This window comes from Puma concolor, chromosome D3, assembly GCF_028749965.1.
Source record: "Puma concolor isolate L17-30 chromosome D3, mPumCon1.1.hap2, whole genome shotgun sequence".
Taxonomy (NCBI): domain Eukaryota; kingdom Metazoa; phylum Chordata; class Mammalia; order Carnivora; family Felidae; genus Puma; species Puma concolor.
In genome coordinates, this window is record NC_141678.1 from 68,850,469 (window position 1) to 68,878,183 (window position 27,715).

The following is a 27,715-nucleotide window of genomic DNA, read 5'->3' on the forward strand; positions in this document are numbered from 1 at the left end:
TCCCAGGATGGAATGAGGGGTGCGTGATCTCCCCCGCCAGTGGTCTCGCTGCATGTCTTGGCCATCCCCTACCCTGTTGGCCAGGCCCCGACCAGGAAAGGAGGAACCGCTGCAAGTCTATAAAGGAGAGGGATTACTTTCACAGTAGTTTGAACATTTTATGCAAATGTATACATGCATTTGTGTATATGTAGTATTCAAAAATACGTGTGTATATGTACATATATGTATTACTTCTTATTCTGAAATTATTTCAGTTAAACTTAGGATAGAGCTGTAAAAATAGTATAGGGTCAGGGAGCCTGGGTGGCTCAGTCGGTTAAGCATCCGACGTCAGCCCAGGTCATGATCTCGCGGTTTGTGGGTTCGAGCCCCGCGTCGGGCTCTGCGCTGACAGCTCAGAGCCTGGAGCCTGCTTCAGATTCTGTGTGTGTGTCTCTCTCTCTCCGCCCCTCTCTTGCTCTTGCTCTGTCTCTCTGTCTTAAAAATAAATAAACGTTAAAAAAATTTTTTAAATAGTATTGGGTATTCCCATGCACCTGTCCAGCTTACCCTAATATGAACACCTTTTATAACCATAGTACCATAATGAGAACTAAGGACTTAACATTGGTATAATGAGATTTTATTACAGATTTCACCAGTTTTCCCGCGAATGTCCTTTTTCTGTTCCAAGATCCGAATCTGCATCTAGCTGTCAGGTCTCCTTATTCTCCTCCAATCCATGAGACTTCCTGGGTCTCGTCTTCTATGACCTTGACTTGAGGAGTACTGGTTACTTATTGCATAGAAAGCTCATCTATTTGGGTTTCCTGATGTTTCCTCCCGATGAGATTGAGGTTGTGCATTTTTGGCAAGAACAGCTCACAAGTGATGTGCCCTTTTCAGCACATCACACTGGGGCGTCCATGATGGTGATGTGCTTTGTGATGGCCAATGTTATCCCTTCATCTCTTGGTTAAGGTGGTATCTGATGGAGTCCTCATTTCCCTTCCTATAATTAATTAATAAATATAATATACTTACACTAATAATCAGTATAATTAATGAATATCTTGGGAGGAGATGCTTTGCGACTGCAAGTATCCAGAGAGAGAGGATTTAATCCAGGCAGTTGGTTACCCAGATGACAAAAGAGCTGAGAAGCTAAATAACCCGAGATCAGCAATGGCAAGAAGCCAACGCCACCTCCAGCCCTGAGTCACAAAAGGAGGAGATGGTGTTGCCAGCCCAGGGGTCAGGGTCATGCACAGAAGGCCTATCTGGTGAGGTCTGGAGCCGTGAAGGAGACCCGAGTCCCTGCTGGTAGTGCCGTCCGAGGCATAGAAAGAGGGGGGAGGCGCCTTGGTTTCTCCCTGTTTCCTGTCTCCCAGTGGCCAACCCCAGATGGAAGCCAGCTGGCCCAGGAGCCTGGGAATTGCAGTCTGCAGGGGTCAGCCCCTCCGTGGTGCAGAGCAGAGATGAGCCAGACGTGGGCCTGAGGGTGCCCTTGCTCAGGAATGCTGCCCCGCCGTTTCCCTTGAGCTGTGCCATCCAGTGATAGCCGTGAGTCACATGTGTCTGAAGCACCTGAAATGTGGCCTGGTCCAATCTGACGTGTGCTCTAAGTAGGTTTCAAAAACTTGGTATGGAAAGAAGAATATAAAAAAAATCTCATTAGTAATGTTTTATGTGAATTACCTGTTGAAGTGATCATATTTTGGATATATTGAGGTAAATGAAACATTTAATTTAACCTTTCTTTTTCTTTTTTTTTTTTTTTTGAGAGAGAGAGAAAGAGCGTGAGCACAAGTGTGCGAAAGTGAGGGACAGAGGGCAGAGGGGCAGGGAGAGAGACAGAGAATCTTAAGCAGGTTCCATACCCAGCACTGAACCCAACATGGGGCACGACTTCGAGATCGTGACCTGAGCCAATCAAGAGTCAGAAGCTTAACCAACTGAGCCGCTACTGTGTCCCTAGCAGCCATATTTCAAAAAGGAAAAGGTGAGGGGTACCTGGGTGGCTCAGTCAGTTAAGTACTCCACTCTTGATTTCGGCTCAGGTCACGATCTCATGGCGGTGGGATCCAGCCCTGCCTACATCGGGCTCCATGCTGACAGCGTGGAGCCTGCTTGGGATTCTCTCTCTCTCTCTCTCTCTCTCTCTCTCTCTCTCTCTTTCTCTCTCTCTCTGTCTCTCTCACTGTCTCTCTATCTCTCCCTCTCTGCCTCTCCCCCACTTGTGCATTCACTCAGTCTCTCTCTCTCTCTCTCTCTCTCAACATAAATAAACATTAAAAAAAATAAAATATGGCCGCTAGATCACTTAAATTACGTCTGAGACTCCTGTTTGTAGCTCTCGTATTATTTCATTTGGATAGCGCTGCCCTAGAGTATACTTGGACCGGCCTGTGTCATCAGCGCTGTAACCATGCCCTTGACCCACAGTCAGGAGGGCACGGCCGGCTAAGGTTTTACGAAACCGTGACCGCACTGGCCTTGAGCCATTCACACTCACAGTTTTGACCAAGTGTGCCAAACAGAAATATCGGGCTCCTCTGCTTTTTATGTAGCACACAGGGTGTCGGTCAAGGTCAATGTTCAACATTAACCTAAGAGGCTAGTTTTATTGTGTAGCACAATAATAAAAACACCACCATACAGGGGCGCCTGGGTGGCTCAGTCGGTTAAGCGGCCGACTTCGGCTCAGGTCACGATCTCGCAGTCCGTGAGTTTGAGCCCCGCGTCGGGCTCCGGGCTGACGGCTCGGAGCCTGGAGCCTGTTTCCGATTCTGTGTCTCCCTCTCTCTGACCCTCCCCCGTTCATGCTTTGTCTCTCTCTGTCTCAAAAATAAATAAACGTTAAAAAAAAATTAAAAAAAAAAAAAACCACACCACCGTCCAGCTAGATGGCACCTTACAGAGGAAAAGCTGTACTGTTACTACTGCTTCGTATCTAGATGGTGTTTTTGTAAGTTTATAGAAGTCCTTCCTTTCAACCCTGCAGTCACCCAGCCTTGCTGGCCCCGTTTTATAGATGACGCAATGAAGCCTGGGAGACCCATGAGTTTCAGGAACTCTCAGACTTCAGGGGCGTTAAAATGCAGAAGGTCAGTCTCACCCAACTGCTTCAGAGGGTGGAGGGCGGGGCCCAGGGACCCCCACGCAGCACGTTTTGGGGAATTTCACGCAAGTGGTTGTCAGACCACACTTTGGGGCACCCCAGGTCTCTGAGCTCTTGAGGGGTGAGTGCTGGGACTGGGCTGGAGCTGGGTATCTGGGAAGATCCACACGTATATGCCTCACCTCCAGCTCTAACGTTGACACTGTGGACGGCTGGCATGGCTAAAGCCAGGTCGGGCGGTCAGATGAGGAGCTGCTTGTTCAAAACACAGTTACCCCGTGTCGTGCGTGGTTGACCCCGGAACGCGGCTGGGTCTTGATCACTCTGGTGGGTTTAGCTGAAGGGGAGTAACTTTGCCTGCCCCAAGCATACACCAGAGAGGGTCACCGCAAGGTGGAATTTGGAGATGCCAGCGTGGACCTGCGGGTGGGGAAGGATTTGCCGCTGAAAATGGTCAAGCAGGATTTTATCCTGACCCTACTGCTGAAGAGCAGGGCCATACCTGGAGGGCCCGGATAGGGTGAGGACGAGCCTGTGTGTCCAGCCATCACTGACCACCCCTTTCTCCCCTGCAGTGGACAGCGGACTGCAGTGAACAGCTGGACAGCAGCTGTTCCTTCTCCCGAGGGCGAGCCCCCGCACAGCAGGTAGGGAACATGCTCTGTGCTCCTTTGGGGGATTGTAATGTGTCTTGTCTGTCTGGGTTCCTGGGCTGGCCTGAGATGGCTCTCCTGGGAAGTGATGATGTGGAGAGAGCAGGAAACAGGAGAGGAGGGTGCAGTCCTCTCTCCGGAAAGTTCTCCCTGAACCGCCAGCCCACAGCGAAGCACCCCCCTCCTCAGAATACATAGGTTCCTAAGATTTTTTTTTTTTCTTGTAAGAGTTTTTTCATCACTAGATGATGTTTGCGTCAACATCTGCAAACAAGCGCATGCCCGTTGGGAGGAGAGTAGATAAGTGATACTTGGAATGGTATAAGTAACGGCGTGAATGAACTTGGAGACTCACACATTGGCACTGGGAATGGATCCCACAAACAGGGGAACCCCTAGGGTTATGGTGCTGGTCACTTGAGATCACTTCTGCTCCAGGTGTGCAGAGGACCCGGAGGGGCAGAATGTGGGGATAAGGTGTCAGCACCTGGTCCGTTCCCCCCACCCCAGCCCTCCAGCTTGCTGGACCTGGCTGGAACCCTCTGTTTCCCTCCCTGCTGCTTGCCTGTGAGATCCCCTGGGGGGTAACCACACAGGTGTGGGCTGTGCGGCCTGGAAGGACGAGGTGGCAGTGCTGGTGACCCCCAGGTCCTGTGTACCCTTTAGGTGTCCAGAGGCCAAAAAAACCATCCATCCCCAACCGTCAGGCCAGCCTCACACTGTGCCTGTCCAGACAGATAAATGGGGAGCCTTTCTGGGCTCCTGCACTCGCTTGCTCCGAATTTCAAAGCAGCTTCATTCACACATTGCCCTGGACCCACTTGTTTGTGTCCGACTTCTGTCCCATGGCACTGGTTAAATCAACTCCTCTCTATTCTGTCCTAAGGGAAGATGGTCAGTGCCCTCCGTTCCCGATCTTTCTTAGGTTGCAGGGCTTTTTACACCATGGTGTGTGGGGATAGCTTCCTTCTCACACTATAAGTTGTTTGTGTGTGTTTCATTGATTCTTGGCTAGGAGGCCATTAACAAGAACCCTGGGGTGGGGTTGTGGGTAGGGGAGGAGGCACGAGACCCAGGTTCTCCTCTTTGCTCTGCCACAAACTTGGTAGAAATTCTTTTCATCCTCAGCTTCCTCATATAACAATCGGGAAACTCAATGGCCTCTGAGGGTCCTCTGCTTCTCCATGCCATTTTGTAACTGAGGTCCACGGAGGTATAATGACCTGACCAAGCCGGGACTTGAACCCAGGTCTCTCACTGTACCCTTCCCCCATTTGGCCATTTACCTTGCCTTACTGTAGTAGGTGTCCTTCCATGGAGGACTTTTATCCTTGTCACTAGACTGCCAGCGCTGGGTCAGGGACCCCGTGTTTTCCTTGCTGAATCCCTAAGGCCTAAGTGCCCTTAAGGCCTGGCACATCAGGAGCACCAATTGCCAGTTACCCTGGGGTTTCTTACATGAAGATTCCCTTAACTCTTCAGCGGCAGAAGTGGGCTTGGATCTGGGGACTCAAGGACCAGATAAAGGGTTCCAGGGAACAGTTGAAGTTCTTGGATGGGGGACACAAGCAGCTGATAAATGAGAGACCAAAAAGCTAGCTCTCTGTTATTTTGTCAGTAGGTGCCTCGTTCTGGAATCTTCCAGACTCTTCTCCCCCCCCCTCGCCCACCCCGTATCACCTTTTGTGGGCCCCCTTTTGCCACTGATTCCCTCTGGTCTTATTCCCCTGTCACTCCCAACAGGATTCAAAGGGGCTGAGAGTGGCTCGTGCTCCTGCTTGCCCCCCTCATCCTGTGCCGTCCTTTCATGGCCAGGTTCATGCCCCTGGGGGATGGTGGGTGGGGAGTTGGCCAGACGACAGGCTGATGGAGCAAGGCTGGGGGCCTGTGGGACCGGGCACCCTGGCACCACAAGCACCAGCTGACCCCCATTCCCGCCTTTGGGGAGCAGCTTAGCAGTTAGCTTGGGGTAGGCGGGGTTAGATGAGATGAAATGCAACAGAATTTAAAGAAGAAATCATAAAAGTTCAGTTAGACTTTTTCTTGGCAGGTGGAACTGAGACACAGGTTCCTTATGGAGGAAGAGCCCCAGGAAGGTGGAGATGGGGTCTGGTTAATACAAACCTGTCTCACTTCCCTGATGTGCCCAGAGGACGAGGCCTTTTGGGGAGGGCTCTCCTGCACGTCATGGGGCCATCGGCCCTGCCACCGCCCCCATGTAGTGTCCCTCCATCTGATCATCTCAGAGGGAGGAAGGGTGGAGGGGAGAAGCAGAAGAACAGCCAGGGCACTGAGACAACCACGGCCTCAGCCACCTGAGGATTCAGGTGTGTGTCTTGTGGGTTGTCGGGATCAGCTGTGGTGAAAGAGAAGGCTACTTTGCCTGAGTCCTGGGGACGCTGCACCCCACGCTTTGTGAAGCTGCTTAGATCCAAGGAAGACTTCAAGGGTGTTTGTGGAGGGGTTTCCTACAGATTCATCAGCCAGGGCGTGTTTGTAGAGGCTTGGTGCTAAGCCCTGGGTTCACCTGAAGCATGGCCTCTGCCTTCAAGGGCCTTACCATACAGTTAGAAGGACAAGATACATAGTATAAAGGACAAGACATGCTCAGGGCAGGAGACATAGGTGTCCAAAGGGTGGCCTGACCTCAGGTGTCACAGTTAAGGAACCTAGGTGGGGTGAGCAGGGAAGGTGGGACTGAGCCAGACCCTCTGGATGGAAGGCCACATTTTGCACTCCGGCTCTGTATACATAGTAGATGGAGAGGCACGAGTCTGATTGAAATAATGTCTTCTTGGTTCAGTGGTGAAAGACCTGACTGACATGAGTGATTCAATTAATTTAGGGGACAAACAGTAGCGTGGTGTAAACAAGGTGGAAATTTCTCTCTCTCTCGCCACCAGCCCGGGTGGGTATTTGGGATTGGCATGGCAGCTCAACAGTGTCAGGACAGTCTCCTTCCTTCTCATTGCTCTGCCTGCTCTAGAGCATTGCCTTTGTCCTCAGTGGCCCATGCTGGCTCATGTCCGTGCTCCTGCCAGTGGGAGCCCTGCCCAGGACCCCAGGAGCCTTGGACTTCCCCTCATGAAGTAGCCATCTTCTGATGCCCTCAGGTGGAGGGATCAAAGCTGGACGGCATCCCAGGTGACTGTGTTACAAGGAAAGCCCTTAGCTACACTGTCCTAAAGTAACTCCCTGATGGAGGGGGAACCAGGGAGCTGCCATTAAAGGTGCATTTGCTGGGTGCAGCTCTGATGGGTGCATGGGTACATCCTTCAAAGCTCCCTTCATCCTGGTCCACCAGGTGCAGAAGCACTGGCCCCCAGCTCTTAGGAACCCCTACCAGCCCCATGAGCCTCCCCACTGTTCTCACTGCCCCCTCTCATCCACACAGACACCCTCACTCAAATTCATGTTATAATCAAGCTGTTCCACCTACATCTGCCTATCCCCTCAGGCAGCTGGTCAACCTTGAGATGCGTCCTAGGGCTGCCTCTACATCCTTGACCACCCCTGGCCCAGGGCTTTACACCTACTAGTAGTAGCTCAATTAAGACTCCTGAGACTACACTGAGTTGGCACAGGCCCAGTCCATGCAGTCAGTCCCTGGTGGGGCCAATTGCTCTGGCCACACCAATTTTGCTGTTTCTAAGGTCGTTGGGATAGTGGGGGTGGTTCTGCTACCCCACATTCACCCATGGGGGAGAATTTCAGGAGGAAACTAAAGGTACTTGGAGATGGGGGTGGCTGGCTGAGTGGGTGTTCCACCTTGGCCACACGGGCCCAGGAAAGTGGGGTCGGCAGGAGGATGTTGAGATTCTGTGTTCTGCCCAGGAAGCTCTGGATGGCGGGTCACAAACCGTGTCCTGAATGTGTAGCCCAGGTGTAGGCACCATTTGGGGATTAGCCATGCACTGAGATTATATTTTGTTATTTCAACTAATGCAAGGAGGAGACGGGAAAAACCATTGCCTTCTCTGACCCCTTTCAGAGGCACGACGTGGGGGTAGCCTAGGGTGGGTTAGGTCCCATGAAATGGGAGGGAGGGGCTCAGAGGAGAATGGGCTACAGATAGTCCTGAAGAGGCTTGTTCAACTGCCTGCAATTGGGATTTGGCTGTATTGGGGATTATTCAGCATCCTGGCAGCCTCTTTCCAAGAGACCTCACCCAACACCTAGTCACTGAGTTAGGAAGTTGCAATAGTTTCCAGCTTTTCACTGTAGTAGGGGAATCATGGTGGAGATGATTTGCAGGAAAGTAGCTGATGTGACAGTGTGCAACCTGGTGCATTTAGAAAATGTCTCAAGGTACCAGCATGGGATTTAGCATTCAGGGAAGAAAGCCAAAGGCATATGAGAGTTTGTATGAGGTCAGGAACTAGCAGCTCTTGTCTACCTGCACAGAAGTGCCAAGGAAAGAAAATGAATGTGTACAACAGCAGCAGAGCCTTTGATTAGTCCTTGAGAAGGACTTCCTCACTGAGGAATTTATTGGCCCGTGGTGTTGGCTGTAGAACAAGGTGATGAAATCTTCACTGGGATCCTCATGGCACCCCTCCTTATCAGGCGGGTTCATGCCGAGCCCTGGGAAAGGTGTGGGTGTGTTAGAAGTGAGGTCTTTGAGTCCTGGCTGTTGGCCTGGATCCCACATTCCCTGGAATGACGAGACAAGGGCACTTTCCCTGTGGTATCATGATGCCCGGTAGCACGTCGAAGCCTCAGGAAGGAGTGCAAAGAGCCTTTGTCCCAAGGGCCACGAGAACCGGATATGGACCCAGGTGTAGCACACATTTCAGTGCCCCTTCTGCAAAATGATAGACTTCTCTGAACCTCTCTGGAAGTCTCTTTCATTGTTCCTGGGTCTCCAGAAATGAGCAATTGGATGCAAATAGCTGCCAAAAGCAGCAGCAAGTGTGGATTTTCCTGATTTCTCCACCGTCCCCTTACTCTCCCTAATACCTGTGCCAAGCTGTGGCCAGGTTTCTTCTAGGGGCCAACATTGACTCTGATCCAAGAGATGGCCGGTGGTAGGCAGAGGTGAGCCTCAAATACACAGCTTACCTCTGACCCACGGGAAAGGGGAGGAGTTTTCTGCCAGTTATCTTGCTGCCCTCCAGTAATTATAGTATTTGGTCCAGTGCCAACTAAACTCATGAGCACAAATGATATCTTAGTAGAAGTGCCTAGATTTTTACTCAGCTTCTGTGGATATTTGAGAAATGTGTTCATGGCACTGCTCTCTATTTAGTTAGTATTTCTTGAGTATCTGCTGGGATCTTGGCAGACACATATAAGCTGGAGCCTTTGGGCTCACTGCCTGTCTATACAGTAGAGGCCAGTTCACATGGAAAGGGCTGGCTGAAGGCACCCAGTGAAGTCCCTCAAAGACACGTCCTGACCACAGGTTCTGCAGTCATTCCCAAGAGTGGTCCTTCTGGTCTCTGTAAGTAGAGAGATGCTTTGCAGGACATGAGACCTGATCTGTGCCTTCAGGAATGGTTAGGGTGTTTGACCAGAGAAAAGAGGGGGGAGAGAGAAGAAAGGGCGTTCACAAGGCTTGAAGTTAGGTGTAACGTTGGGACGTTAGGGCAGCAGCAGAGAGTACACCTTGAGTGGGCAGTTTGTGTTGGGTGTTACAGGAGTGGTAGGAAGGAGGACGGTGGATGTGGAGGTGTCTGTGTGCTCAGCTGAGATGCTGGAACTGCTCTCCACCCCTTCCCCTGCTTGTGTACCTTCTATATCTTCCATTTTCTCTCCATTCCATACAGGTAAAGTCTGTCCCTTCACATCAGTCAGGATAGCCTAAGTAATGCTGCAGTAACAAACAACTTTGAGTCTCAGTAACTTTAAACAACCCATTCAGGACCCAGCTTGATGGACCAGTTGCCATTTTCACCAGTCACCATGACAGAGGGAAAAGGACCACCAGAGGGTCTTGCATTGCCGAGTCAACACTCCGACCTAGATATAATACACATCACTTCCCCTCCTCGCTTGTTGCCCAGAACTGGTCACGTGGCCCTACCCAACCATAAGCACCGTAAAAAGTATCATCCCACTATGAACCAGAATGATGGGAACCAGAGCTGTTTGGTGACTGGCTCGAGTGATTATCACATGCCCCACCTCTAGTAGAAGCTCACCAGGAGCTGGGGCTGACCTCTTCCAACCACATCAAATCCAGAGCTAAGCAGGTCTCCTGGGAACCCTAAAGACATCACGTGCTCTCAGGATGACAAGGACCTCAGAGGTCTTCTGATCCACCCTCCCACCTTGCAGTGCAGGAACCCCCTCCTGTGGCTGTTGAGCTGCTGGACATTTCCTGAAATGGGGAGCTCGCTGCTTCAAAAGGCGTCTCAGAATGTCGTGAGGCAGCTCCATTGAGTACAGTCTTCCTCTTTTTTTTTTTTTTAATGTTTATTTTTTGAGACAGAAAGAGAGAGAGCATGCATATGGTAATGATGGAGGGGCAGAGAGAGAGACAGAGAGAGAGAGAATCCCAAGCAGGCTTCTCATAGTCAGCGCAGAGCCCAATTCAGGGCTCAATCTCACGAAGTGTGAGATCATGATCTGAGCCAAAATCAGAGCCAGATGCTTAACCAGCTGAGCCAGCCAGGTGCCCCTACAGTGTCTTTCTTTGGTTCAGCTCCAAACCACCTCTCATAACCCCAGCTGATGGTTTTAGTTTTACTCCCTTTGCCCATGGCTGTTTCGTTTCTCCCGCAGCAGTCCAGCATGGCCAGTCTGCTTTTTAAGCTAAATACATTAGTTCCTGCAGCTGTTTCCTTTGTCATGGTTTAGTTGCTTCATCCCTCTGTTTATTTATCAGGTCTTTCATGCATTGATCCAGTCTACACATCATCTCTGAGGGCTGCCTGTGTGCCTGGCAGCTTGCTGGGAGGCTGGGAGGCAGGAAGCAGAGTGATGAAGTGATGGGCTCAGTCTCTACGTACATAGAGGTTAGAGAGAAAGCAGGCACTTACCCCGCAGTGCTGAGATGTCTGGGACATGACACGATGGTTCTTAGGTCCCGTCCTGTCCTGGGTTACTCTCCTAGGAGCACTATAACTATGATTCTTCCTAATGAGCCTCCCCGAACTGTACACGATCCTGCTGGTGTGATCTGATTCTGCAAACTCTGGTGCTCCCAGCATGAGCCTCTATTTTCTAGAAGATATCACCTGTCCCTGTCCTCAAGGAGCCTTCTGGCTCCAGCTTATCTGGAGGAACTAGGATATAACACTTAAAACAGTGTCGATGGTTGACTTGTAGGGAGAACAGTCAGCAGCCATTCTTGGAGCCCCTGCTGTAAACATTATGAGCCATGTGGCCTAGTGTCTGTCCTCAGAGAACCTGGAGTCTGCTTAAAGAAACGAGACTTTCTCTAGTGCGAAAGCAACAGTCCAGAGCAGTGTGTGAATACAGGGAGGAGAGGGCTGATATCTACAGGGGAGCTGGCAGCTGGCAGAGGAGGCCACATACACAGATACACAGGCAGGAGGGAGGAGGAGCCATGCTGTCATGGTAACAGCACTGGCCCGGGAGCCAGGAGACGTGAGTCCTAGCTTCCGTACCTCTGACTTACCATTGGGTCATGGGTGAGACACATCATCTTGCAATAGCCTGATTCCCTCTGAAAAACGAGATGATCTAGACTTAAGACCATCAAAATATATTGTTAAAAATACAGACATAGATTTCTGCTTTGGGGAAGATGGAGTATATATTCTTTTCTATATTCCTCCTGCTGAGTACAACTAAGATCCCGGACATTCTGTATGAAGCAAACGTAAGAAAATTCTGAAAGGTAGAGATAAGAAGGCAGACCAGCTAGGGTTTGGGGGACCTGAGCAAGGACATCGTGGTAACTTTCCTGAGTTTCCTTTTTGCCTCTAACATCCCAGACTTGGGGCTGAAGAAGGAAGTAACTAGGGGGGCGCCTGGGTGGCGCAGTCGGTTGAGCGTCCGACTTCAGCCAGGTCACGATCTCGCAGTCCGTGAGTTCGAGCCCCGCGTCGGGCTCTGGGCTGATGGCTCAGAGTCTGGAGCCTGTTTCCGATTCTGTGTCTCCCTCTCTCTCTGCCCCTCGCCCGTTCATGCTCTGTCTCTCTCTGTCCCAAAAATAAATAAACGTTGAAAAAAAAAAAAAAGAAGGAAGTAACTAGGAAATGGCAGTGGACACAGATCTTTTTTTAAGGTACCAATGAAAGTCTGTTGTCTCTAAGCAAAGGTCCAGGCAAAGATATTTTCTATTAAGATAGAAAAGTTTTAGGGGTGCCCGGGTGGCTCAGTTGGTTGAGTGTCCAACACTTGGTTTCAGCTCTGGTCATGATCTCACAGTTTTGTGAGTTTGAGGCCCCCAAACTCAAAGTTTTGTGAGTAGAGCCTGCTTGGGATTCTCTCTGCCCCTCCCCCACTCACACTGTCTCTTACTCAAAAATAAATTAAAAAACTTAAAGAAAAACTTAAAAATTACTGCTCTACTCCAGCCAGATAGCATAGAACAAAGTGCAGCCCCACTCTTGCCCACACCAGCAAAGACCCAGTGGGAGTCTAGACTGCCACCCTCACTGGGTTGTAATGAGCCCTCCCCTCGCCCCTCAACTGGGATGTTGTCAGAGAAGGCCAGGCGGGCAGCTGGAACTTTTATCCCTGCCAGCCTATACAAAGGGTCCTTGCAACCCCCAAGGTATTATTGGAGGCCATCTGGGAACTGGACTTCACCCCAACTCAGCAGTATTGAGGCACCCCTCCCCTCCCTACTGGGTTGTGTCAGAGTAAGTTCAATAGAGAGTTGGGACTTCCACTGTTGCCCAGTGGTAATGAGGCCACCTTCATGCAAGGTCCCTGGGAACTGTGGAGTCCTGAAATTCCCATCTCCATGGAGCCATAACAACAAGTGCTAGCTACCCTGGACTTCTACCTGCAATGGCAGTTGTGAGGCTATACCCTCCCTTTTCCCTGCCAATGTAGCATCACAAAAAGTCAGTCAAAAACAGAAGATTTAAATATGATTCAGAGTTTCATAACACAACATGAAAGTGTCCCCATTGCAACAAAAAAATCATTTGTCATCCTAAGAACCAGAAATATTTCAAACTAAATGGGAAAAGACGATCAGTAGATGTCACCACTGAGATGAGAAATTGGACTTTATCAAAATTAAACAGGAAAAACCCTGTTTAGAGGACGAAGAGACAAATGACAGAAAATTTTGCAAAACATGTATCTGACAAAGGACTAGTACTCAGAATATATAAAGAACTCCCCACACTCAACATTTAAAACCATACACTTAGAAAATAGACAAAAGACACAGAGACATTTTTCCCTGAAGAGAGAGGATGTACAGGCGGCAAAGAAGCACACAAAGAGATGTTCCACATCTTTTTGTAAGGGAAATGCAAATTAAAGCCACAATGAGAGATTTCACACCTATCAAAATAGCTAATTAAAATAAATGTAGTGACAACACCGAATGCTGGTGAAGATACAGAGACATCGGATCATTCACACATAGCCAGTAGGAGTGCAAAGTGGTACAGCCATTCTGGAAAACAATTTGGCAGTTTCTTAAAAAACTAAACCTGCGAGTACCATCTGATCCAGTCATTTTACTCCGGGTGTTTATCCCAGAGAAAGGAAAACTTATGTTCACACAAAAACCTGTATTCAAATGTTTATAGCAGCTTTATTCATAATAGCCCCAAACTGGAAACCACCCAGATGTCCTTCAACAGGTAAACAGTTAAAACAAGCTGTGACACTCAGCAGTAAAAAGGAATCCGCTACTGGCACATGCAGCAACCTGGGTGAATCTCCCAGGAATTATGCCGAGTGAAAAAAGCCAATCCTCCAAAGTTACATATTCTATGATTCCATGTATATAACATTCTTGAAATGACACGATGATAGAAATGGGGAACAGGTTAGCAGTTACAGGGAGTAGAGAAGGGAGGGGCAGGAGAAAATGGGTGTGGTGCAGAAGGGCAGCAGGTGGGAACCTTGTGCTGATGGAAATGTTCTGCATCTTGACCATATCAATGTCAATATCCTGGTCTTAATATTGAACTTTACTTTTTAAAAAAATTTTTTAATGTTTTTATTTATCTTTGAGACAGAGAGAGACAGAGCATGAGCAGGGGAGGGGCAGAGATAGAGGGAGACACAGAATCCGAAGCAGGCTCCAGGCTCCGAGCTGTCAGCGCAGAGCCTGACGCGGGGCTTGAACTCATGGAGTGCGAGATCATGACCCGAGCTGAAGTCGGACGCTCAACCGACTGAGCCACCCAGGCGCCAATACTGAACTATACTTTTACAAGTTTCCACATGGGGGAAACAGAGTAAAGGGTGCAGGGCATCTCTGTGTTATTTCTTACAGCTATATGTGAATCTACAATTATCTAAAATAAAAGTTAATTTTTTTAAAGAACAGAACCTTTTGTCTTATCCGAAGCTTTCAGGGAAATCCCGTATGGAAAACAAAAGGGGCAAAACTGCTTGGGGAGGCAAGGGAAGGAGGAACCCACTTGCTGTCTCCTACTCCATCTGCCTCAATGCTCTGGGAGCACCTCTGCAGAACCCCCAGGTCACCCCCGGACCTGATGATCTCTCAGTTCCTTTCTTCTCTGGACTTCCGTGGGTCTGAGTCTGAGCCTGGCAGGAAGGGAGAATCTCTGGGGACTGGGGAGCTTCAAGAGGCCTCCTAGTGAGGAGTCTTGGAGGATGGGATCCTTTCTCTGCATAAGGACATGCAGGGTGGACGACTGGGGACGCTTAAATGGGCCTGCATTATTTCAGCAGATGCCGAATAGGAAGGCAGCCAGAAGTAGCCTGTGGTGTTGACCAGTCCAGGTTCAAATAACATGGCCATTTAAATCTGCAAGCACAAACTTAGCCAAGAGAGTTTGCAGAAAGGGTAAGATTAGGAGAAGTATACCTGGTCACAGGCTTCGGTCATTATTTCCTACCTCTCCCTTTGGTTCTTAATTCAAAGACAGTCAGGGTATAGAGTGCCTGGGAGGCTCAGTTGGTTAAGTGTCCGGCTTCAGCTCAGGTCATGACCTCAGAGTTTTGTGGGCTCAAGCCCCGAGTTGGGCTCTGTGCTGACAGCTCAGAGCCTAGAGCCTGCTTCAGATTCTTGTCTCCCTCTCTTTCTCTCTGCCTCTCCCCTGCTCATGCTCTGTCTCTGTCTCTCTCAAGAATAAATAAACATTAAAAAATTAAAAACAAAAACAGTTGAGGTTAGAGAGGGAAGGGATAGAATGGGCAGACAGGAAAGTTTCATTATGAAAGGAATGCCTTTTCTGGCTCCTGAACTCTGCTCTGGTGATACTCAGGAAGCCCTCTCTTCTGGCTTCTGCTCTGCCTTTCTCCTGCCTCAAAGACCCTTCTGTTGTAAGGGCATTAAAATATTGGGGGGGGGGGGGTCCATCATGGTCTTTCCCACCAGCATGTGAGGTGCTGTCCTTGGTGCTGAACACACATGCACATACATGCACACACACTCACACACATGCACAGTTACTAGGACAGGACTGTATCTCAAATTTTGGTTTAATTTGAGCCTAAGAGGAGTTTCAGACCCAACCTGTTGGAAGCCCCTGTTTGGCCCAGGAGATACTTTTGGGGCCTTTGGTCTCAGTGTCGCGTATGTTCTGCCTGCTCTCCCTACCCCAACTGGGGAATCACTGGTCCAGTCCAAATGCTTATGGGACAGAGAAAGCAGCATCGGTGCAAGATGCTGAGTGACTCTCCTGAGCCCTCCAGTAAGCAGCTTGCAGGCCTGGAGTCCTGTTTTACCCACTCTTAGTCCAAACCATGTTGGTACTCTCAGGAAGTTTTCCCAGAGTCTCAGAGCCCCTCTGCTGTCTCGTCCAAAGCCAGCAACAGGGGTGGCATACATCTTGTCACATGTTGCTTGACTACGTGCCATCTTCCAGTGTTCTTTTTGTTTCTGTGACTCTTGGTTGAATGGTAAGACCTGTGAGGGCAGGGATGATCACCTCAGGACTAGTCCACTTCTGTGGGTGATAGATCAGGGTGAGGCAGGGGAGTTGCGGTGGGGTCCTTGGAGAGGAAGGAGAGAAATTTTGTCTATGTCTAAAGGATGGCCCTCCCCATCAGCTATGCCAGGAACTTGTGTCCATGAAGTGAGACAATCCATGTTAGGGTCAGCCTTGCTCTTGGCCCTCATGATGGACAGAATCTGTGGAAGAACATTCTGCACCAGGCAGGGAGATGTCCTGGGACCGTGAGCCATCTGGGGAGCAGGGGCTGTACTGCCCTTTTCTGCCTGGTGTCCAGCACTAGGCTCTGTGCAGCTGCTCCCATACTGGGCTTTCAGGTGTGGGAAGCCAGGACCAAAGGCTGGCCACCCCTGCCTCCGTGTCCCCTGGCACAGCTGACTAACAGCAGACAAGCTGGGGGAAGTCCAGACTGACATGCCCCAGCTTCCTCTAGATGGAACTTCACCTGTGACCCTCCCGATAATGGAAGCGGTCCTCCTCCTGTGCGCTGTCCTAGACAGTCAAGTTCCCCTTAGTTTCTAAACCCTTGTAGCCTGGAGTTGTCGACACATACCTACCCACACACAGGCATGTAAATCACTCCACAGTTGTGTACTAGTAAAGCGAACCCAGCAGCACAGAGGAGGGTTTATTTTCTCACTGCTCCTGACTTAGCATGTTTCTCTACTGTACAGTGATCCACTCCTACCTTGTTTCATTCACTCAGGTCCAGAGCCTCCCCCACCCCGCTTCTTTATACATTCCATCTCCCACCCCCAGACTCCCTCTTACCTTCACTGCAGGCGATTTGCTCCCTCCACCAGCACTGTCTTCCCAAACGTAGGCAGAGGTGGACTCAGAGAACCCAAATGTCTGGACGGGATGGATACCTGACTGCATTATAGCAGTCTGCAGTGAGGCCACAGTTTATCTGAATAATATAACCACACGGTGCAACAGGTAAGAGCATCAACTCTGGGCCACACTGTTGTATACATTCCCATCCTGGGCACAAGCTCTCCGAACACAGGCAAGTTCTCCGAACCTCCGTTTTCTCATCAGTGGAGTGGGGCTTCCTAGGGTTGTGACCAAAGTGAAGTGCTCAGAGGGTGCCCGCCGTTCAGTGAGTGCTACGTCAGCGAAAGTTGGCTGTTGTCGTTGCTGGAGTCCGGACTCCCCCTGAGCTGGGGGTAGCTGTGCACCGGCCAGGCTCTCAGGTGGCTCCAGTCTCCCCGCCCGTAGGCGGGCTGTTTCCATTTCTCCTTCCACATGGTTTAAAGCGCTCATTATCCCTTTGTGATCTGTTCTGAGAACAGCACGGCTCACACTGGCATGAGGCCCCCTAATTGCCAGGAAAAGGGCCTGTTGTGAAGGACTCGGCAGCGTTTAAGTGCTAAAAACGATCCACTGAAAAGGGTGGTTGCTTCTGATTAGGCTTCTCAGAACCTTGGCCTTGCAGCAACCTGGGGGGCAGGGCCCGGGTGACCTCAGGGCTGGGGAGGGGAGGGGGCTCAGAGAAGAGCTCTAGACACAGGAATTGCACAGCAGAGGATGCTCTTGAAGAAGCCAGTGCAGTTCTGTGGTGGGCTCTCAGTGCCTAGATACCTGAATCCTTGCCGAAAAATATTTAATGAAAGATGCTGGGTCCCAGGGCTACGGTGAGAAGTGAGTGAGTAGAAGGATACAACAAAAAGTGAAACCAGGGTTCCTCATTGAGGGGATGCAGCATAATTGAGGAAGAGTGTTAGAAGACCATTTCCCAAAGTAGGTTCTGTGGAACCCTAGTCCTCTGTGGAATAAAGAGGAAGGATGGGGTGGCTTTCTGGCCAAAGGAGTTTGGGAAATACTTGAAGAGTCAACACCCATCTAAGACCAATAAAGGCACCAGGAAGTTTGGCAGTAAAGTAATTCATTTCACAGTCTTTTGGGGCACCTGGGTGGCTCAGTCCGTTAAGCATCCCACTCTTGATTTCGGCTCAGGTCATGATCTCACGGTTGTGGGCTTGAACCCCATGTCAGGCTCTGTGCTGACAGCACGGAGCCTGCTTGGGATTCTCTCTCTCCCCCTCTCTCTGCCCCTCTCCCTCTCCCTCTCTCTCTCTCTCTCAAAATAAGTAAACATTAAAAACAGCAACAACAACAACAACAACAACAACAACAACAGCAATCTTTTAACTCAATGCGTCCCAAACATTTGACAAGGGAGCCTTTTTGAACTTTTCTTCCCCACAAAACCCTTTGAACATCCAGTTTCTAGAAGTGTGTTCCATGGACCACCCCAGCTGCACTAAATTTAACCTGGCAATGCTCCTCTCCCGCGTGATTCTGATGCACATTGACATTTAAGAGCCAGTGGATTAGTGTTTCTAGAACACCACTGGGAAGCACAGCAGTCGAAGAGTCGGGAAGCGCTGGACGTGCTGTGGGTTCCTGGGGCACTAGCATCAGCCGAGGAAATGCTCGGCCACGGAGAGGAGGGGTCTTGAGCTGGAGCCTATCAGAAACAAAGACTGGGGTTGGGGAGGACATTTGTTTTCTGTGAGTCTAGGAAGGGTACAGTGGTCCAAAGAGGAATATAAGCCCCTATCTTGGGTAGCTTGGCGTGACCTCAGAGCCCTTCACACTAACACTGTGCGTTACTAGTGTGCCAGGGAAGCCAAGGTCCCTGCAGTAGTCGGCTGCAGCCTGGGGCTTGGGAGAGCAGGGAGTACCTGGGGACAAGCCAAGCGCTGGTCACCCTCTGCTCTGTCCTCTGCTTGTCCTTGCCTCTCATGCAGCTCAGTGTGAGTAAGGGGTGGGGGTGGTTTGGACGGTGGGGTGGGTCTGGCTCCAGGTGGGAGGTTCCAGAAGTCAGACTGCAGTCTGCCTGTCTGTGGGTCTGTCTGTCTGCAAACCCCTGCCCCTCTGTGACTTCTCTGTAATAATAGGAGAGTTTGTGGAACAGGTGGCCCGTATGCACACACGTGTGCTGGGAGTTGCAAGGTTTGAGGACTGGTGCCCAGAACTCAAGAAACGGGAATATCCAGACACCCTAAAGGCTTTGGCAGGATCTGAAGCCCCATGGCAAGGTGACCTCATGGTCAGCTTGAAGGCTGCCAGCCCAGGGCTGGGGCGCAGGGGACGGGAGCGTGAAGCTCTTGGTTCCTGGTGGTCCAGCTTTGCCGTTGCCTTCAGTCTGACCCCTCCAGGCACTGCCTGGGCCACCACCTAGGCATTGACAGGGAAGCAAAGGAAGCCTCAGCAGGCGGGATCTTCCCTCTGTGGGCCAAGATTTGATGGAGATTGATTTTGCCTCCAACTGCCAGGCAATTTCCCCAGCCCCTGTTGAGAACCGGTTGCATGCCGTGATTATATGCCCGTCACATTCTGTTGCAACGAGCTCTGAGGAAACATCCAGAGTCGTGTAATATGCCACAGCTACTGTGTCACATAGATCAGAGATAAGTAGGTCGTCCCCTGTGACCGAGACTCTCATTGTGAACTTCTCCAGACTTGCCCTCTTACCTGTTCATGGGGTTACCTTCCTGTTCTGATTCAGCACAGATAGGCATCTTGGCCTGGGCTCCCCCAGCTCAGCGGCCCCGGGGGGGGGGGGGGGAGCGGTCTTCAACCTTGCCCGGTGCCCTCACCTCCTCCAGGGCTGCTGAATTGGAAGCCAGCCAGACACCAGGAGTTGGGATTGGGAGGGTGATGAGGCAACTCGGGGAGGGAGGGAGGGGTGGTCCTGGAACATTAGGGGTCACCTGATTTGAGGACTGTAAATCACGCCATATTTGATTAGGGATGTCTGCCACTGGAGGGAGAGGGCGTGGTGGCAGTGTCCGTCCGTGCCTTGCTGGTCAGAAGGAACCAATCTTGTCACACTCTGAGCGCTCTTTATTTAAATACAAAGAATCTCAAGCCCAGACTTCACTGAGGTCACAAATGGCAAGAGGAAGATAGTGAAAGTTGATTGAAGCAAACGTCAGTCCCGTAGACGTTTCTTAGGCACCGGGCGAAGAGCTCTGGGGGACCCAGAGAGGTGGCTATCCCTGATCCAGTGCAGGAGAAAGGTCACTATATGCAGATGGAATGAGAGCTGCCTCACTCCACCTGCATGGATGGTTAGTTTAGGGCAGAGCAAGGTTACTGCAGTTTGGGCGGTCACGTGAGCCTCCCAGGTGGTCACGTGAGCAGGAGAGGAGCAAGATGGGGTTGATAGGTCACTGTCAATAATGAAAGGGATTGTGGGAATGCAGGACTGGACAGGTGTGGGTAGGAAGCACCGAGGTGCACAGAGCCACCGTGTGGCACCATATGGAGAGGTTACGTATGACGCGGTTGACTCACAAGAGAGGATTGTGGGGCCTCTCAGGGCATGGTGGGAGCAGAAAGTTTTGTCACTTAGAACCTGGGGCTTCTGGCTGGTGGTGCCACAGGCAGGGCCAGTCCTCCTTTTATTGATGAGGTCTGAGGTCATGCATCCTCCCGTGTGTCCCCTCAGCCCCCCCATTTACTGCTCTCTCTTTTCCCCACACCCCCTCTTTGTCTCCTGCCTGGTGTCTATGAAGGTCCAAGCGCTTGGGCCCCTCCACTGGGTGCTCCTTGCCTTCAGATTGATTAAAAGCTGGAATGTACCCGCAAACTGCTCTCTCCCTGGAAACTAGGTTGGTTTCCACGGAAGAGGCTGGTGAGTCAGGCATGCTGAGTACGAGGCAGGCAGGGAGGAGAGCGTGCTTACCGACTCTGACCAACTGGAAGACGAGGAAAATCAAAGACAAAACCAAACCCCGAAATCATGGGGCTTCTTTGTCAAGGTGCTGGTGTCTCTGCTGGGAGAGGCAAAGGTGGAGTCATTGAGCCTGGTTCGGGTTCCTTTCTAGTCCACTGGGGCTTTGTCCAGCAGCCTCTGGGGTGATGTTGGCTATGGTCTGCAGGGGAATCGCCACCAGGGAGGATAGAAGATGGGACTTTTCACGGGCTGGTTCCTGGGGATGTGGATGCTGGGAGGTCAGAGACTGGCCTGAGCCGGCGTGGACTGCTCTGTTTGCAGGATGCAGGAGACCCTACCCCCTCAGGTGGTTAGTGTGGCTGTGAGGACGTGAGAAGGTCCTGGGGTTGGTGCGGGGGGCATCTGCTGACTGCGGGAGGAAGGGACGTGACTGACCACCCTCAGAAAGGGAGTTTTTAGAGGGGTGGATGGTCGATTGCCATATTAGTTTGCTAGGTCTCCTTGATTCCATACTTCTGACCCCCAAACTGGCTCAACCTAGTGAAAGGTATTATCAGTCCTATAGTGCTGGAGTCCAGAAGTCTGAAGTGAGGGTGTGGGGAGAGCCATGATCTCTGTGAAGTCACCAAGGAAGGATCTGTTCCAGGCCTGTCTCCCAGCCCGCAGTGGTTCCCTGGCTTGTGGCAGCGTGACTCCAATTTTCCATGGCATCCTCCCACTGTGCATGTCTGTCTCTGTGTCTAAATCTCCTCTTTTTATAATGGGACCAGTCATATTGGATGAGGGCCCACCCATATGACCTCATCTTAACCAACTCCATCGGCAACCACCCTATTCCCAAATAAAGTCACATTCTGAGGTACTGGGCATTAGGACCTCAACATGCGAATTGGAGGGGGGCCACAATTCAACCCCAACAAGCACCGAGGAGCACTTGTGGGGCCCCTAGTAGGCCCTGGCCAGGACAGTGTGGGTGATCCTAGACACTCTCTGGGCTGCTGTGCCCCCTGTGCAAAGCCAGAGGCCCTGAAGTTCCCCATAACGCCCTGTTGGGTCCTGCCTTTCCCTCGTGCTGTCCCCTTTGCCAGAATGACCCCTTCCCTGCTTTTCTCTCTGCTTGCCTCACTTCCATGAGTCCTTGCGTCCCCTGCTCAGGAGGAGTCACCAGCAAAGTTGCCTGCGCTCTGGTCCCGTTATGGCTCCTTGAATCAATGCACATATCGCACTGTCTTGTAATTATTTATTACATGTGTGTCATTGCACACCTACCCCTCTTTGCAGGCAGGGTCTGTGACTCCTCCACTTCTATGTCTTCAGTGTCTGCCTAGGCCTAGGCCCGTGGAAAGGTCTCAAACGAAGATCATCCAGTGTAGGATCTAGTGGACCTGAGAAGTGGTAGGTCTGGGGACAGATCAGTCCTAAAAACAAAGACTGGGGATACTATCAGGAATGTAACCAGGAGGTCCTAACACACATGGACAAAAAGTATACATATTACGTGCATACAGTTCAGTGGGTTTTCACAAGCTGAACACACAAGCACCCAGATCAAGAAACAGAACATTACCAGCACCCCCCACCCAGGACCCTCTTGGGACCCCCGCTTCCTGAATTCTGTCTCCACAGATTAGTTCATTGGCCTGTTGTTGAACTTCATATCAATTGAATCATGGAGTTGGTACTTTTTTTGTATCTGGGTTCTTTTGTTCTTCTTTACATTTTGGGGGCTTATTAATGCTGTTGTAGGTTTTAATTTTTTATTCTCCCTGCTGTGCGATATTCCAGTATGTGACTATGCCATAATTTCCATGTCTAGTCAACTGCTGGGAAGCATTTAGGTGGCTTCCAGTGTGGATCTATTGTGAGTAGTGCTGCTCTGTACTTCTGTGTGCTTCGTACTGTTGGTGAACGTCTGTGCACGTTTTGGTTGTGTTTATACCTGTGAGTGACGTCCTGGGTCATAAGGCACGCACATGTCCAGTGGTCCTGGAGGTGAAAATCTTGATTTTAAAGAGTGTGATGATGAAAGCAGACTAGGGGTAACAAGGGATGGAGGGCATTAGGAGTAAGGCAGGTTGTCAGAGAACTTGGGGAGATTGTCAGCCAAGGGGCAGAGAAGCCAAACGATAGAAACTGGGTGAAATAAAGTGCTTTCTGTATGTCAATGGGATGGATCGTGTAGGGGGCATTGGAGGACAAAGACTGGAACGGGGTTTAGAGAATTTAGAGAATTTAGAGAATTAGAGAGTTAGAGAATTTAATCACTGGTATAGCCTTGGTCAGTGGGGACTTCTCAGGGCCGCCTGATTTCGAGAAGTGGGGCTTAACTCCAGAGGAAGTCAGCCTTCCAACACGGACCTGCCAGTGTGTCTGGCTTTCCAGAGCCTCTGCCTGGGAAGAAGCTACTGCCATCCAGCTGGCAGTGGGCTGGGGAGCCATGGGCTGGGGACAGCAGAAACCCAGGCTATTTCTGTACCTGATAGTAAAGCTCTATGTCTGACATATGCAACGGTGAGGGCCTGTACCTGGGTGGGGAGCCGGGGGGCAGTGGTCCTCATGACTTACTGGGTGCACTGGCCAGGATGCTCACTCCAGTGGCTCTCTCCAGCCTACAAGCTGCCCAGAATGACCAACCGAGGGAAGAGAAGGCCTCTGCAGCCTTCTCTGGGATTAGGACTTTGGCCACGTGTTCTCAGTGTCCTGACCAAGCCAACAATGTCCCCTTTTTTCATCCCGTCTCTTCCAGAATGGCAGCAAAGACAACTCTCTGGACATGCTGGGCACGGATATCTGGGCTGCCAACACCTTTGATTCCTTCAGGTAAGCCTTTCTTCCTCTTGTCTGTGGCATATGCCTCTGGCTGGGACCCCAGGTCTTGTCCTTATAGAAGCCCCATGGGGTCTTTGGAAGTTGAGTAAATGTTGAATGTTCTTTGATCAAGAAGTGGAGAGAAACAAAGAGGGGGTGATGTAGCAAGGATGAGGCAGCTGAGGAAGGAGTTCAGAGAGAGAGAGAGAAAGATCAAAGGAAGGAAAACGAGAGGAGACCATCCAAGAGGAGGAAGAGGAGGCAGAGAGAGGGTTGAGGGAAAAGAGAAGACAGACACTAACAGTCTAACCACAGGGGAGAGGGAGAGAAGGCAAAGGGATGGACTGACTAGTGGTTGGAAGAGCAAAGGAGAATGGCACATGGTGGACACCAGGCCACCCATGTGAGAGCCGGGGACAGACGGCTGTGGCTGCAGATACTTCCCCTCACCTGAGGTCGTAGGGTTTGGAGGCCGGGGGGTGGCTGCAGAGAGGTCTGGAGGAAGGAAAGGTGGTCAGTAGCTCAGATTCTAGAAGGTTCCTGAAGGGCCAGGTCAGAAGAACAGGTATTGGCCAGGGTTCCTCAGTATGAGGAGATGGTGCCCCTGGAAGGTTTGCTAATGGGTGCCTACCATATGTTCACTCCCCTGGGGAGTGATGGCTTGGGGCTCTGGATGGGCAGTCGCCCTTTAGCTCCCCTCCGCCCCTGGCCTTGGAGCTGGCCAACGCTGGGCGTGTTCCAGGCACATCCGTGGCTCAGACTCAGCTTTCCCAGAATGGAAGCACCTTTGTCTCCTGGGCCTGGGACTTTGTGGGGCTCAACCTCCCACCCCACTGACTTGCCTTATGTACCTCAGAGCTGCCTTGCCACCATTTTGAGCTGCCATCGTGACAGATGTTTGGCCTCCTTTGTTTCCAGCCTTCCGGAAGGAAGCTCTGAAGTGTTTTAGGGGGGTCTCCGTAGAGCAGGCATCAGACTGACATGCATTGCTGTACAGCAGGGTTGAGGAATGGGGAGCCTACTGCCCCACTATCTGAACACAGAGCTGACACCGCCAGCTCCATTCTGAGGGAGGGGTCTCTGTCGACCCTGCCCTCGGCTGGTGGGTGTCCTCCCCAGCCTGCCCACCTCTTTGTGAAGACGCTCCCTGCCAGGCTTGTGCCCAGCTGTCTGGTGCCATGGGTAACTGGGCTGGTCTCCCCCTTGCCTCACATTTCTCACCTTTTCTCGCCCTCTAGTGGTGCCACCTGGGACCTGCAGCCCGAAAAGCTGGACTTCACGCAGTTCCACCGGAAGCTGAGACACACGCCCAAGCCGACCCTGCCACACATCGACCGGGAAGGGTAAGGGGTGACCAGGGGCTTTTATACAGGGGTGGGTAGGGTTATAGCTGTCCTGGGGCAGAGAGGGGCCCTTCCCTGGGCGGGCAGGCATCTCTGCTGCACTGGGAACACACAGGTGGCTGGTGTCCGGAGAGGCTCTCCACCCACAACAAGTTCCCAGGGGACGTTGGTGCTGCTGGTCCAGGGGCCCCACTTTGAGAACCCCTGGTGTAGTGTTTGATTTTATACCGGGTTGTCTCATCTTCTCAAGTTTATTTTGGAGCGAGAGCGCGTACACATGTGAGTTCGAGCAGGGCAGGGGCTGAGAGAGAGGGAGAGAGAGAAGCCCGCAGGCTCCGTGCTATGGAGCCCAGCACGGGCGGGGCTCAGTGTCACAAACCACAAGACCCTGACCTGAGCCAAAACCAACAGCCGGATGCTCAACCCACTGAACCAACCAGGCGCCCCCCACATTAACCATTTTAAAGCGTTCAATTGCGTGTCATTTCATATTTTCCTAATAGTGTGTAACTATCCCCTCTACGTAGTTCCAAAACATTTTCAACCCCCCCAGAATAAAATCGATGTCCCCTAAGCGGTGACTCTCCATTTCCCTCTTATTCCTGGCACCCACCGATCTGCTTTCTGTTTCTGTGAATTTCTCTCTTCCAGTTATTTAGATGCGTGGGATCATATGTGGCCTTTTGGGCCTAGCGTCTTTCACTCAGCATAAAATTTTGAGGTTCGTCCACACTGTGGCGTGTATTTCATCATGTGGGTCTGTCACTCGTTGTCCATCCATTCATCTGCTGATGGGCGTTTGAGTTCTTTCCACGCTTTGGCTATTGTCAATTATTCTGCTATGAACATTCGTGTGCAAGTATTTGTTGAGTCCCTATTTTCAACTCTTCCGGGTAGGTGCCTGGGAAATGGAATTGCTGAGTCACATGGTCTGATTCTGACACCAGTTCTGATGTGTGTGGGGTTTTTTCCATCGCCACCAAGCAGTTTTCTGATGCCAGTGGAGTGTCCCACAATTCAACTCCATGCTGACACCATCGACCTAGAAACAGCATCAGACCCCCCAGGTTGAGGGCTCAGTCCTACAGATCGACCCCTCTCCCCATTGCAGACGCCACTCCAAAGTCCAGTCTGTCACCTGTGCTTCAGATGTCAGACTGTAGATTGGGGGTTCCAGCTACACCCCCCCCCTCCCTGGGCTCTATTAATTTGCTAGGGAGGCCACAGAAGTCGGGAAGACATGGTACCCGCTAGATTACTAGTTTATATCAAAGGATAGAACTCAGGAATAGCCAGATGGTAGAGATGCATCAGACAAGGGATGGGGAAAGGTGCCAACTGCCATGCCCTCTCCAGAGTGCACTCTTCCAGAATCTCCTGTGCTCACCAACCCGGAAGCTCTCCAAAGCCCCTCCTTTGGTTTTTGTTTTTGTTTTCGTTTTTTTTTTTTTTTTTTTTTTTGGTGGCTTCATTACACGGGCATGATTGAGCAAATCATTGGCCATTGGCCAATGATTGAATCTCTAGCCCCTCTCCCCTCCCTGGAGTTGAGAGTTGGGACTGAAAGTTCTAACCCTCCAATCACACGATTGAACCGGCTCCCTCCCTTAGATTCCCTAGGTGGTTTTTCAACAGTCGCCTCATTAACGTAACAAAACGCAACTTTGTCTTCTGTCCTCACTTAGGAAATTCCAAGGATTTGAGGAGTTCTATACTAGGACTGGGGACAAAGACCAAATATAGCTTGTATGAGTCACAATATCACACATGGTAATTCCATGTCTTAAGTTTTTGTGGAACTATTTCGCCAAACTATTTCGCACAGAGGCTGAATGTCTTATATTCCCACCAGCAGTATACGGGGCTTTTCCACATTTTTGTCAACACTTGCTGTTCCCCTTTTCTTTCTTAGACTGACGGCTTTTACTTTTCCTTCCAGTCCCTCCCTGTCCACTCTCACCTCCCGTCACTTCACATCTAAACATGACTGATATTGTTGGCTGTATTAAACATAACTGCGTCTCACCTGCTCCCCACCCCACCCTAGTGGGCACCCCCTCTCTGAGCACCCTGCTCCCACCTGCGCAGAGTCATGAACAAAAAGCCTGGGGAGGGAGAGGCTCTTGTCTCTATTGTACAGTTGGGAGAAATGCATTTCAGACATGCCCAGGAAGAGCCATGATTTAAGGCCTTCTGACGCCATCCAAGGCCCCGGTCATCACACCAGAGTATCCGTGAATCAGTTTAACCCCCTTAAACTTTCATGCAAAATCATGCGTTTGTGTATATTTTTCTGGGGAGAGACCCACCACGTGCTTCATACTCTCCCAGGGGACCCCAGCCTCTCACCACGGCTCCTTTTTCCATCGTCCTGTCTGTGTGGGATCTGCCAGAATTCCCGAGGTCACTTTTCCTTGGGTGGTGAGGGGAGATGGCCTTCAGCATGGAGGGACCCTGTTGGAATGAGAGCATAGGTGAACCCTGGCCTCCCCAGGTTCCTAGGGGATCCTGGGTTCAGCGCCCGGTGGCCTCCTTGTGGTTAAGGCAGGAACTGTGTCACCCTCAGAGTCCAGCCATGCTGGGGATGCACTCCACGTGCCCAGCCACTGCAGCATCCCTCGGAAGCAGGGTACCTCTCGGTTGCCAAGGCTTCCCGCAGCCCATGTTTCCATGGAGGGACAGAAATCAGAGAAAGCTGTTGCCTTGGAAACCCTGTAGGAAGCAGTGACTCAGCTGGTCTGTAGCAACCTTTTGCCCTCTGTACCTGCAGTCCACCCAGGGAGCTCTGAACCCCAGAGGACAGGTCTTGGGGGACAGCAGCGCTCCCTGCACACAGCCCCCTGCTGCCCCCAGGAGCTGCTGAGGTGAGGATAAAACGCTGCGCCTGTGCTGTGCTAGGCTGGCGTCTAACGCATGCTTGGAGCTCAGGGCAGCTGGGAGTCCGGAAGTGGGGGGATAGCACACAGGACCTGGGGGAGAGGGCGTCAGCTGTTCCATTCGGCCCACAGTCCCCAGCTTTCTCCTCTCCTGTTGCCAAGGTGCACATGAAATACAGACGCAGGCCATTGGTACCTTCACGGGCCAATCTG

General features: G+C 51.1%; 1 protein-coding gene across 9 annotated transcripts in view; it reads left to right on the forward strand.

Moving 5' to 3' along the window:
* CTIF (cap binding complex dependent translation initiation factor) overlaps positions 1 to 27,715 on the forward strand; it is a 297,040-nt gene that overhangs the window by 88,578 nt on the left and 180,747 nt on the right. For 8 of the 9 annotated variants that reach the window (XM_086682924.1, XM_086682923.1, XM_086682930.1 and 5 more), the window contains 3 exons: positions 3,679 to 3,750; positions 23,222 to 23,295; positions 24,522 to 24,626. In XM_086682924.1, coding sequence (XP_086539050.1) covers positions 3,679 to 3,750; positions 23,222 to 23,295; positions 24,522 to 24,626 — 251 coding nt within the window. The remainder of the gene's footprint in view (positions 1 to 3,678; positions 3,751 to 23,221; positions 23,296 to 24,521; positions 24,627 to 27,715) is intronic. The other variant, XM_086682929.1, reaches the window with a different exon arrangement.